Source organism: Epinephelus moara, chromosome 10 (genome assembly GCF_006386435.1).
Source record: "Epinephelus moara isolate mb chromosome 10, YSFRI_EMoa_1.0, whole genome shotgun sequence".
In the NCBI taxonomy this organism is placed as follows: domain Eukaryota; kingdom Metazoa; phylum Chordata; class Actinopteri; order Perciformes; family Serranidae; genus Epinephelus; species Epinephelus moara.
Window position 1 is genome coordinate 10,110,178 of NC_065515.1, and position 13,743 is coordinate 10,123,920.

General features: G+C 41.1%; 1 protein-coding gene across 2 annotated transcripts in view; it reads right to left on the reverse strand.

The window, feature by feature from the left end:
* The window catches only part of lrrc8db (leucine rich repeat containing 8 VRAC subunit Db), a 19,539-nt gene continuing 5,796 nt past the window's right edge, over positions 1 to 13,743 (reverse strand). The window contains exons 1-2 of one of the 2 annotated variants that reach the window (XM_050055733.1): positions 10,936 to 11,713; positions 2 to 7,231 (exon numbers count right to left, since the gene is read on the reverse strand). In XM_050055733.1, the coding sequence (XP_049911690.1) occupies positions 4,674 to 7,229 (2,556 nt within the window). In that variant the 5' untranslated portion in view covers positions 7,230 to 7,231; positions 10,936 to 11,713 and the 3' untranslated portion in view covers positions 2 to 4,673. Of the gene's footprint in view, positions 7,232 to 10,935; positions 11,714 to 13,743 lie in introns of those variants that run through there. The other variant, XM_050055732.1, reaches the window with a different exon arrangement.

Below are 13,743 nucleotides of genomic sequence, written 5' to 3' on the forward strand. Positions count from 1 at the left end.
TTTTGTCCTTCTAATTTCTTGCAGAGTTTTGGGGTCATTTCTTCTGTTGTTGCCTTCCCAGGTTTTTGAAAGAAATCAAGTCAATTTGCTCAGGTTTCGAAGGGTTAACACTGAATAAACTAAAAAGCTATTTCAGTCAGGGATGCACGATAATATCGGCATGTCATTGGTTTTGCCCGATATCTGCTTTAAAATGAGCAGTCAGAATCGGCCAATGTGCTTTTCCTTATTTTGCACAATAAATAAATGTTACACATACGTTAGATTTTCTACTTCACATCTCCATCTGCTTGTGGGCCATCACGATAAGAGTATGCATGTATAATATGATGTTAATTCCACTACAGAAGAGACTTGATCATTAAAATTAGGTGGGGCAAAAAGTGGATATATCGATATTGGTATCGGTTATCCGCCAAATATATTGGTGTAATGTTATCAGCAAAAAGTCCAACATCATGCATCCCTGTCTGTATCAAGATTAAACTGTACAATTATAAAGAATAATTCCTTTTTTGGTGCAAAAAAAGAGCTTCATTTCTATCTTCAAATAATAATAACAGTGTAATAAGTCATCCTTTTATTCATGTAGCACATTTTAAAACCAGGTTTACAAAGTGCTGTGCAGAGAAAAGAACCCATAAAAGACAATGGCATAATAAATACATAGAAAGAACGCACAAAATGCATGATAAATACACCGTCTACAAGAAGGAAACATAACTAAACATGTGAGCAAAAGTACAACTAATGAAGAAGGTCATTGTGGGTTGGCTAGAAACAATCTACTGTCTACTCCTTCTAAAAAACAAAACCAAACAACTGTATCAAAAATAATGTCATGATTCAAGACGTTTCAAAAAGTAGAGAAAGGATTGGATGGGAACTTTTACCATTTTGGTGTGTGACGTGAAAAAATATTACAAGTATATGAAAACTGGAATGCATAAGGTTAATACTTGGTTATACCTATAGAGTTATTTAATTTGTTTGTGCAGCATATGTCATTGTTTGTGGTCTATACTGTAGTGGTAGAGTAAAAGAGTTGGTCTTGACCTTGGAAGCCATTGAAGCAGTAATAATTTTAAAGTGTAAAGAGGCAGGTTTCTGCTTTAAATTGTGATAAAGTAAATGTAATGGCTACAGACTAATAACACTATCAGTGGTTAGATTGGTTCCATATAAGCCTCGTTTTCACTCTGCAATTTTGTCTGCCACTGGGAACGATCTCCTGTGAAACTGAAGGCTCCATTAAAGCACTAAGGAAGTGTGTCAACCAATGTGCAACACAACAGGAGGAGGACAGTGCTACCACTTTCCTCGCTAGCTATCAGTGACTATTCCCATTTACTGAAGAGTATGAGAACTGAAATACATGAGATGACCTCTGAACATCACATCACATGGTGGCAGCACAGTTGGGTTTAGGCACCAAAACTTCTTGCTAAGGTTCAGAAAAATATGGTGTTTTCAGTTCAAATAACTACAACACGTTGCATGCATGGAATGGAGCGTGATATGGATTGGCGGTTTGTTGCCAGACCGTAGTGGTGAAGACGTAGCTGAGCCGGAAGGCAAAGCTTTCAATTTACTGGTCCATCTACGTCCCAACCCTCACCTTTGGTCATGACCTCTGGGTAATGACTGAAAAATTGGTGTGGTCGAATTGAGTTTCTTCCGTGGAGTGGCTGGGCTCAGCCTTAGAGATAGGGTGAGGAGCTCGCACATCCGGAGGGAGCTCGGAGAAGTCTGCTCCTTTGCGTCAAAGGGGTCAGTTGAGGTGGTTCGGGCATCTGATCAGGATGCCTCCTGGGGGCCTCCTGTTAGAGGTGTTCTGGGCACGTCCCATTGGTAGGAGGCCCCGGGGCAGACCTAGAACACACTGGAGGGATTATTTATCTCATCTGGCCTGGGAACGCCTTGGGGTCCCCCAGGAGGAGCTGGAAAGCGTTGCTGGGGAGAGGGACGTCTGGGATGCTCCCTCTGTTGCCTCTCTAAGCACCGAGTTGGAAGTACTATACGTTTGAATAAAAATGTGCAGCAAACAAGCTAGCAAGACGATGAAAACCCTGCACTCCTTCTTTATATCAAACCATGTAAGTTGAGTTGCGTGGTTTCTGATAACGGTTAGCTGACATTAAAAGATGACCTCTTTTCCTAGTCATCAGGTGTTTTTGGTTATTTGGGTTTGGTTCCTTCCTTACTCCAGAACCATCTGTCCCCCTCACCTCTGAAATAATGGCTAAGCCCCTGCACCAACCCGACCTCCTTCCTATGTGGACTTTCTTGCTCTTTTAACAATCTATAGGATCATGCAATAAATCTCGCACCTGATGTCATTTAATCAGGATACTTGTGTGCCCACCACGACAAGATCCTAACTGACTTTTCCTTTGGCCTTGTTTCCATGGTGCAGTCATGTCATTTCAACACAACGTAATAATGTGGTGTTAAGAGGTCATTCACGTATTTCTGTAGGACTGGACTGCGATGTAAGGTCTTTGCAGTTACTATCCCCGTTAGCAGAAATGCCTGATGGTGGAACAACTGGAGTAACTGTAGACAACATGGTAGTTGCTCAGCTCTGAGGAAAACAGAAAGTGATCCAGTTGATTTGCAACACTGGCGCAAACAGTAATACTGCTTGTAAATCATGGTGGTTTGTGGAGAAACAGAAAAACATATTCGCTCCCTTAGTATGACTTTTTCCATTCAGATTTTGGTTTGACTTGTTCAAGTTTTGAAATATCAATACTGAGATTTCTGCCTCCATTCCAATAAAACGGATGGAATTGAAATTCCGTGTATGGTGTTTACAGCCTTAAAAATTTCAGCAGCTACATCTCCTTTCAGGAGCAGTGACCCAGTCACTCTAGATATTTAACACACTTGCTGTAAACAGGTTTCACTAAGAATATTTCTGTGATAAAATGTAGGTTAATAAAAACTGCAAGGTCTTATCCAGGGTAATGGGTGCACTGCTACTGGAAAGAAATGTCAATTTTTGTCAGACATTATGTTTTACTGCAGCGAGTGCCACAGACCAAGTTCTACTCGCATCCACTTTATTTGGTGGAGGCAGAAATGTTAAAACTACCTGCATGGCTCAATACCATTACAGGAACTTGAGTGAACTGTTTCTTTAAGTTGACGTCCATCAAGTGTATCTAGTTAATGTGTGAATATAAAAACGCAAGGATAAAATGTGGGATTGTTTCATAATGATACAAATTTCCATAGAACCACTGTGGATATTTCTGCATACAAAAGGTAAAAAAATATAAGCAGAGTGATTTAACTTGTACCTACATTAAAGGGTAACTTTGGTACTTTCCAACCTGGACTCTATTTTCCCATGTTTTTGTGACCGAGTGACTGATGGGAATTTTTTTTTTTTTTTTAATTTGTTCAGTATTAAACAAGACTGTTGCAGCCAGCAGCAGCAAAACCACGCTGCAATGTAACCACTCGGGGCATTTGAACACTATCGAGTTACGTCCACTAAAAGTGTTTGTTTTTGCCACTGACAGGATCGGATTGTTATTCAATGTAACGACAACTTATGGAAAGGATCCCTACAGAGACAGACCTTTTTGCTAAAGAGTAAAATCCTTTTTGTTTGACCAGAAACTTTCCTGACATGGCCATCGCCAAACCCACCAGACTCAATTTAAATAAACAGTAATTTAACTGGGTGAATTAAGTAGTCTAGCAGGAGTATGAACCAGACAAGATACAAAGACAAATGAACCCATTTTTCCATGTAATTTGAACACCAGGAATCAAATGGAAAGGTCATTAACATGCTACAACCTCTCTTTTTTGGTTAAAAAAGGTAAATGACACATTTTAGGCTCATAACAATATAATGATGAAAATCTACATTTTTCGTAATTAGCTTGGACATCGATTCAAGATGGCCGCCAAACAAACCCCATGGGCCATGAGTTGACCATGGCAACAAGAAAAAATCTTAACTAGACACCATTAGGGTCCCAAAAAACCACATTATAAGAAAAATGTCATATTGGTTCACAGGAAGCTATTTCTCCTGCTAGGCTAAAAGATTTATTTCAACCAAACCAGAGGTGGTGATTATCTGAACAGTGGAAAGATAAGTCAGCTTTTGTGAGTTTTATTTTGCTTCTGTGGCTTTAAATGAAGCGTGTTTTATGATGATAAAGTTTATTTAAGTAAAGTCTGATGGGTTTGACGATTACGATATTGGGGCTGTTTCTGTTATTAAAAGGATGCTACTCTTTAACAAAGAGGTCGACCTCTGTATGGATCCTTTCCATTATGTTGTCACACACTGGACAATTCTGGACCAATCTCAACAATTGCTATTCCAATTAGTCACTCAGACACAAAAGCATGGTGATGGCAATAGGGTCCAGGTTGAAAAATACTGGAATTCCCCTTTAACTGAGAACAAAATGAAAAAATAATATATATATAGACAGAAGCAATGATCATTTCTAAAGCTCATCTAAAATTTCTTCAGTGGTACCAACCTTGCATGTGCTGTGGTATGCTCATTATATAAGTTGCTAAAACATCATGAAGTGTACCAATACCGTACCCTGAACTATTGTTTCTAGTGCCATGATAAAAAAAAGACTTCTACACACCTAAGGTGAAATGGCAGACGTTTGATGCCACATAGGGTGTGACTACCGTCCATCACTTAGACACTTACACCCATTGGGAAAAGAAACACTAGATTCCTGATTGATGCCCTCTTTGACCTCCATGGGGAGCGAGTCAAAGAGATGATCCTCCACAATCAGGCAGCTCCTGCGCAGGAGGCTGCACTGACCGAGCTGAGCCGGGAGACGATCCAGACAGTTTCCCTTCAGTTCCAGATGTGTCAGCTGCGAGAGTTGGCCAATCTTCTCTGGGATGGAGGAGATACAGTTGTGGCCGAGACATAAGGTCCTCAGTTTGTTGCACTTGAACAGTTGCTTGGGAACTACTTCGACTTTGTTGCCATTTATGGCAAAATGTTGGAGGTTCTGCAGAAAGCCAACCTCCAGAGGTATTACCACTATGGAGTTGTGGCTAACATCGAGGTACCTCAACTTGAGAAGGGTGAATAATGATGAGGGTAGTGATTCGAGCTTGTTGTGTGAGAGATAGAGCGACTCAAGGTTTTTAACATGGCTTATTGACAGTGGAATGGTGATGATCTTATTGTGCCAAAGTTTGAGGCACGTCAGTCTCTTGAGGTGCTGAAAGCTGATGATCTCCTCGATGGTACGGATGTTGTTGGATTTTAGATCCAGTTCCTGAAGGTTGGTCAAACTGAAGATAGCATGGGGGATTCGCTCCAGCTCACAGTTAAGAAGCTCCAGTTCAGCGAGATTCAGTATTTTCTTCAAACTGTTCAGCACTAAGAGCTTTGTACCATCATTATGAATCACCAGCTTGATCAGATGCGGAGAAAGATCCGTTATGTTCGTTGGGATCTTTGTGAGGTTGCTTTTGAGATGCAGAATTTTTAGGTGCCTGAGATCTCGCAGAGACTCGAGTCCAATCATTTTGTTGTTTTCTGAGTTCAGGTTACCAATCAGGTATAGTTCACTTAAATTTTTCAACAAGTATACCCAGCTAGGAATCTCAGCGACATCTGTGAATTTGACATGAAGGCACCGGAGGTGATCGCGAAGAAAAATGAAAGCAGTCTGTTCAACTTTGGCTGGACAGTGATAGAAGTGCAACTCCTGGAGGTTTATCATCTGTGAGATCTTAGCTGTTATCCTGGCCTCTGGGATTAATTCTAGTTTGAGGATTTCCAAATCGGTGAGATCAAACACAGCATCCGGCACTCCAGAAAGCATAAAAAGATGGAGTTCCAACTTGTCTTGAGGATTGCGCGTCACATGCTGCCGCAACTTCTCAAAGGTCCACTCATGGTTCAGGCTAATCTCCCGTAGTTTGTTCTCACTCACCTCAGAGAGAAAAACACCAAAACGCTTTGAGTAAAGCTGGTCGTACTGATCGACCATGTGAAGGAGGAACGCAAAGTCATTCTTAACATCTGGAATGTCACTGAAGCTGCTCTCCTCTCTGACTTTCTCAAAGGAATACTCTTTTAGTGGTCGCCGAAAAAGCCAGAACAGTGTGTATATGCAAATTACACCGTAAGCACATATGAGAGCAATATAACTAACAAGGAGTTTCTTTAACATGAACGCCATGTTGTGTGTACAATGGAACTTGGTGTATCCAGTCAAGTGCTTTATTTCAGGCTCACACACGTGGTCAAAATCTATAGAGGCGACAAATGTCATGGTGTAGCACAGGATCAAAATGAATTTGACTGTTTTGATAACTGTCTGAATGGCATACAGCCTGTAAATCAAGTCACTGTCTTCCACATGGGCACGAAATTTCCGAACTTTTTCGAACAGGGCTTTTGCTTGCTCGCCATCTTTTTTGTCCAGTATGGTCATGGCGGGAACTTCACTAACCAGCTTTTCAGCTGAAAATGTGACCCCAGATTTAGTCAGCATTGGGGCGGACTGGTTTGGACTCCCCTCCTCGCTGCTTGTGGACAGATGCTTCAGGAGGGAGGAGGCACCCGCCAGTCTCTGCTTGTTCTCCTCCGAGTCCTCGCAGGCAGTCTCTGACAGCGCTTTGGTTGTCCAAGGCGATTCGAAACATTTTCCCAGTATGGAAACAAAATGTTCTATTTTGGAGCTTGTCTTTGGGTACTTGAACCAGAAGTTGCTACTAACCATTAATACAATAGTGTGGATGAGAGCGAGGTATGGGAAATACTTTGAATACCAAGGCAGAGCAACATGGTAGCACATCTGGTTGACGAAAACATACTGCTGAAAATCCAGCTTTGTCCTGACACCTGTAGGCTGAGGCTGCCCAAAAGTACTCGACTGTGTGAAGGGAATTGTAGGGGCAATGCTATCAGGAGGCCTTCTTGCCATTAAAGGAGCAGCTTGCTCTCCAATGGCACTTTCTTTGTTCCATAAGCTATCAGCTGTCTCTGGTGGTTGGGGCCTTAAGAAGCCCCCAGTCCCCTCTGGAGTTTGTTCCAGAATGGGAAGACAAACCACTTGGTCCTTAGTCAACTGCATCGTCCCAGAAAATATGGCCAACATCAACATGACAATACCAAGATAATCCATGAAGACATCCCACCATGGTTTCAGTATTCGATAGGTTGGCTGGATGTCATTCAGCGAGGCTACTTCTGTGAGGGTGAACATTCCTGCAACAGAGATAATGAAACAACATCATGCTTGATTTCTTACATTACAGAAAAATTACATCATATAAGATTATTATCCCAGTATCATCTCAGTTTATTTTTGTACTTCCACTGACTTTTCGAATTACATCAACGTAACCTCCCCTAGTGTGCATGATAAACACAGTTTTACAGAAATGTGTGAAACTTCTTAACAACACATTACATGGTGGTGGGCACACTATTTGTAAGAACTACATGCTGGCAACATGAAAACAATGCCAATGTAAAGTCTACTACAAACAGCCACAGTTTTGTTGTGAAACGGTCACCATTTGGTTCAGTTTATTGAAAGAAAAACACTAAGTTAGACTTAGAGGACAAAAAAAAAACTTGGTTAAGTTCAGGAAAAGATTGCAGTTTTGGTTAATATAACTATGTACGGGACGTAAGTGACATATACATACTTTTTTGTGTTATGTTAAGTGCGTGAAGTCCCGTAACTAAGCTGACATTTGGTTTTACATGGGACAAGAACATCGGTCTCCTGGTTGAAAGTCCATGTTTGTTTGACCTATGCACCACCCCAAAAACTTTCTTGCTCTTATACTTAATTTTTGAGTCCACAGCAACAAAGGACCCTCACTGACTTTGCACTGACCTTTTTTTTTCATGTTACCAGCATGTAATTTAACACATTTCATGCCCATCACCATGTATGCGTTGTTAAGACTTTGTGTCCATTTTACATTTTGCTATGACATGTAAAAATGGACCCAGAAAAGTAAGGTTTCTTACTGTTATGGCCACCTTGCTTTCACACTCTGTCTTGGCTGCTGTAAACTGCTTTTCTGCAATAAATTATATGCTTTAAAGAAGGTTGAAATTCCACAAGAATGCTCCTTTCATCCTATTATTCACCCTAAATAGGACTGTTATCTTTGTCTAACCAATTCTATTTTCAACAATTTTTTTAGCTGCGACCAGCGGGATGTAAAAGTTAATTTTGCAGAACAAGCTTTTACTTTGCTTCACTGCCTAACAGTAATTAATAGTAATAGTTGTAGAGGTACTGCAGAACCACAAGTACTGTTGTATTGTGGCAGTCCTTGCCTACAGTACGTAAATCTAAAATGTCCATGTTTACCACCAGAATTTTCCCTTGGATGGGTGACAAGTGGAAAACATAATGAAACAGTAGTGGCTTGTTCAGAGAGGCAAAGTCCCTCCCCTTCCATTGGAACACCATGATACTATATTTCGGAAAAAATACGTACAGCGGTTAACGGAAAGAGATAAATAAATTATAGATCCCATTTCAATTGTGCCATGATTTAGATATAGGATGTTTGTCAGATTAACTGATGATTATACAAGTCAACAGAAAAGCAGTTTGTTGAAAAACTACTGAAGCATAAGACTGTAAAAAATACGGAATTCCAAAGACAACACAAGTTGCAAAAGTGACATCATAGCTTTCTACAACACCTGTTTCGTACCAGGATGTACTCACATGAGAAACGGGTCTTGCTCGTTCTTTTGATTACCAGCTGATATACAGACCAGGAATCACTGGATAAAACATCACTTAAGATAACTTTACATTTGTGCATGGAGCATACATAAGTTACTAAGCTAGCTGGCTCGCTGGCATTGGTAGTTTAAAGGGCCTGTTGGGCAAGACGAGAGATATAGGCTAGTTCACTAAGCAGTTTCACACAAAACTAAATGGTACGACAACAAACCACCAACAAACTGCGACTTCCTTGACTTGCAAAGGTATCTTTTAAATTGACAAGCATCATATGTTTAATTCAGTGTCAAAATATGCTTAGTGGGCAGTTTACCCGCTGTCAGGGCACCATTTAGCATCTGTATGAGACGCACTGGTTTTTCCACCAACTCCAAAGTTAACCCGTCTGCATTATTATTAGACACTCCAAGCAACCGACGTAGTTCAGAACATGAAAGTCCACTCAAGGTGGGTGGATGGCTTCAACAAACACCAGCATTCTCTTGTTTACAAAGCTATTCTTGGTATATTTCCAGCATATTTATGTGTACATGAAGCAAAACATTGAAAATGGCTGCTCTCCGTTCTCAAAACATGTTCTTATTGTCTGTATCAAGGGCATGTAAAGAGTGTGGCATGTATGCAGCTCCTTATGTGTGGAATCTTCTGCAGGAGGACTTAAAGTTGCTCTCATTGGTTCCTGTCGGACGTTTCAAAGCACTGTTGCAGGATTTTTGTACACAATCAAGTTTTATATTGCTTGTTTTAGACCTGTACATGGGTACCAGGATCTGGCGAGTCTCAAGAGGTTTTTCTGGTTAAATAGAGGTTAAATAAAATAGGAGAGCGGTGTTCGAGACCAACAATCAACAACACCGGTTCTAGGTGTTTTTTAGCAACCCACCACTGACTTTGCGGCACTTAAAGCCAGTTGTTTTTTAGCAACATCTGCAATCTTCTCCTACCCATAACCAAGTAGTTTTGTTGCCTAAACCTAAGCGTCGACCCCTTCTGTGAAAATATGATGGATCAAAAAATTCTTTGTCTCTCACAGTTGACTACAGTACATATTTTTTTCCTGAAACAGGGTCCATTTGGTACACCAGAAGGGGAGTGACATCGCTTGTCTATCGGTCCTGGTAATGTGAGAATTGCACAGGATCCTGTAATCCAATGCAATCAAATACAACTGTCTTATGACAAATGTATGTAGCTGTGGTGTTGTTGTGTTGGATCACTTTAAACTCTAATGTGTTTCTAATTATATTCCACTGTATTCTATATTTTCTGGTCACTTGTAAATCACACCTGGCAGACATTATATATCCTGGCTTTACTGATTGTCGAGGACAAGCTGATCTAAGCAGAGCACGGTACATTATGGGACAGTGAGGACTGGAATGACACACTGGTTGTGCCACATTTCCCAGTCACATTCAGACAAGGCTCAGAGAGAGCTGCCCTGTCAGAGTGTTATGGATTTAGAGAGTGCGCTGCCCTTGAACTGGGACACAGCACACATGTTGTCTGTAGAGACAGTGCGTGTCATGTGCAACACAAATTCTGCTCATACAGTCTGAGCTCTCCATAACTCACCATCTCCATTGGTTTTCTTTAGTGTGCTTCTCTGTGCATACAAACTACTTCACTCCAAATTAGCCTCCTTGCACAGAGTTCACAGTCTGGTGCTTTGTCAGCACTCCATACCACAAATATACCCTCTTGCCTTGGCGTGATGCTGCATGCTGTAAATAATGTATAGCCTATTTATATCTCTGTATCTGAGTGTTTTCCTGTGGGTTATAATAGAAACGCATCAAATAACACGAAAACATAATCTGTGTCACCGCTGTGTCTGCAGTCTATTGTGTGTGTTGAGAGCATGAAGGTCACTATTTCCATCAGGGCTGCAGAGCAGAGCAGGCTGAGACCGGCTCCAGCAGCAAGACGCATCCATGGACACAAAACAAGAGGTGGACCTGATGTCCGTGAAGCCTTTAAACGCAGCACTCGTATCTGGGTTCCCTTACAGAAAACCACGACGCGTTCACATCATAGCAGCACACTAAATCCACTGCTGGTTCATTGTAACAGCCAGCTCTGCTCGGTTATACCCCGCTATATAACCTGCTAACAGTGTCGGGCCATAGCGCACTGTGGGTACATTTGTAGACCCTGAATAACCTAAAGGAGGGCCGGCAAAGATACGCACCTTCAGGAGGTCTGATCCACTTATGTCGATGCCAGCAGTACTGAACAACGCCTCTGTTTACATGCCATGTTTGTGTGCCGTGATGAAGCCGTCCTTTCTTCGCATCAGCTCAACCGTGGGCCTGCTGGCCGGGCTGTAAGCAGCTTAGCTGACTACCCCCACTCCGCCTCAGATGGTCGGGTCCTCTGCCTCTGACTGGCGACGCAGCCGGCACGGCAGCACCAGCTGCTGGAAGTGGACCCGGCGTGATGTCAGTCACACACTCGTTGTTCCTCAGTGCGTTTCCCCATGACCATCAGGTGGTGACAGATCTGTTGTAACGTGCAGGAGAAATCTCACTCTGTTTTTCCCCCACATCAGAAGCTGAGAGGATGGACAACATATGAAAGCTTGCAGGGATTGACAGTGGGAGACGAGATGACCCACTGATGTTAGGGACCGTCGTAAAAGTGCAACGGGTGTAATTTAAAGTTACATCACAGCTTTGTTTCCTCAAAAAAAAAAAAAACTTGTTTACGTTCCTCTGTCTCTCTCTTTATGTATAATTTTGTCATATGGATTACTGCACATTTATTATGCTGATCTGTTCTGTACGACATCTATTGCACGTCTGTCCGTCCTGGAAAAGGGATCCCTCCTCAGTTGCTCTTCATGAGGTTTCTACCGTTTTTTTTCCCTGTTAAAGGTTTTTTTGGGGAGTTTTTCCTTATCCGCTGCGAGGGTCCAAAGGGCAGAGGGATGTCGAATGCTGTAAAGCCCTGTGAAGCAAATTGTGATTTGTAATATTTGACTTTATTAATAAAATTGCTCGATTGACTGAAATTGACTCATCAAAGTTCAGGTTAAAATAAAATTTGCAGCGTTACTGAGATAATTCACAATGTCACTTGATGTATTTGACATGTCATGTAACAAGTATATCACGTGATATTAACTACGTAGAATACTTTTTAAAAAATTAACATTTCACACAGGAAACAAAGGACACAAAGTCTCCTGGGTGAAAGTCCTGTGTTGTTTGACCTGTCCACGACCTCTTCCTCCCACCCTACTCAGACTTTCTCGCTCTTTATGCTACGTCATTGCTGCTGGCGAGTTCAGGGGCATAGCACCAAATTCTTTGTGCGCTCCCTGCACTTCAGCTCTTGATCCATGTCTCTCTAATGCGCCTTTTGAATTTTTTTTTTACAAAATCAGTTTCTTTCCCTGTTTTTTCTCTCTTTCTTTCAATCTGGAACCACCATTTCCCTTTTTAAGGGAAAGACATGACACTACGTACGTTGGTGCTCCGGCAGCATACGCCGTCACTCACACAGCTTTAATGGCATTTTGTCCAGGTGTGGACTAAACCATTTTGCACCTCTGAGAGAGGTAAGAGAGGCATCAAAAGATGCTTCCACTTTTTTTTCTTTTTTAGTTAGTTAAAGGGTGTGTGTCGGTGTTAGACCAAGCTGCCATATTTGACACCATGGAAATAAGACAGGGTTGTTATTACCGAAGGGGTAACAGTTAAAAGTTAGTCATATAGCTAATAATGTAAAAAAATAAATAAATAAATAAATAAATAATAATAATAATAATAATCACATATTAAGCAGAGCCCAACTTCCCTTATAGATTCCTTTTTAATTTCCTTCTTTATATGCATGTCTTTGGTGAATAAAGATTAAGACTGTTTTGTTAATCTTGGACTGAGCCTACTGCAGCCACACACTCTTAAATTTTGGAGGAAAAATGAGCTCCTCTTATTTGTTCTGCACCAATAACTTTCATTATGAATTATAATGGTTCATTTAAGACCACCACTGAGGAGCTGCGTAAGCAAGCTGTTCGTGCATGTTCTCCTTTTTTTTTTTTTTAAGATATTTTTGGGGCATTTTTAGCCTTTATTTGATAGGACAGACAAGTGTGAAAGGGGGGGAGAGAGGGAGTGACATGCAGCAAAGGGCCACAGGCTGGAGTCGAGCCCGGGCCGCTGCAGCAGCAGCCTTGTACATGGGGCGCCGCTCTACCACTAAGCCACCGACGCCCCACACTTTATCTTTTTGACAATCTGGTTACACCAGTTATGTTGTATACATGTAAAGTGTGGGGGTTTGAAAGAATTGATATATTGAAAAAACAACAACTATCTTATCTACAAGTATCTTTAATTCCTAAAAGATACCCTAAAAGTTTAAATGACAACCTGCAATAATATTGTCTATGAGAAGTTAGGAAGATATTTACTCTGTATTGCAGTGAAAAAGAGAATTACTGGCTACTGGGGGAGGCTCAGTTGCTCAGCCTGCATAACACAAGTGTGTATGTGTCATGATGACTGTGGCTTGTCTCACCTCTGACTCACACAAAAGTGTAACAACATCAACTCACTTTTGAACCGAGGCTAAAAGATCAGTTTATACAAAAGTGGCAAAATGAGCTCAGAAGTATGTCACTATGTGGCGAAATAAAACAAATGTTTAAACTGGAGAAGCATCTTTTGCATGAAAACCAAAAGTGCAGACATAAACAACACCAGAATTCCTAAAGCTACTGGAAGATTGAAGGGTTGGAGTGACACCAGAGTATCTAATCTCTGTGGTGATAATGGTGTGGGAGATGAGTATCATATTTTGTTTGAATGTCCCAATGTAAGCTTACTGACTTCCAGAGAAAGGTATGAGCCAAAGTATTATTTAGACCATCCATCTATGTTTTAAGTATTTTTGTTATTACAATCAGATAAGCCAAAAGTTATATACAAACTAGGTGATTTTTGAACAATGTCCTTCCTTTGTTTCAGTAACATTTGTTCCAAATTTTTGT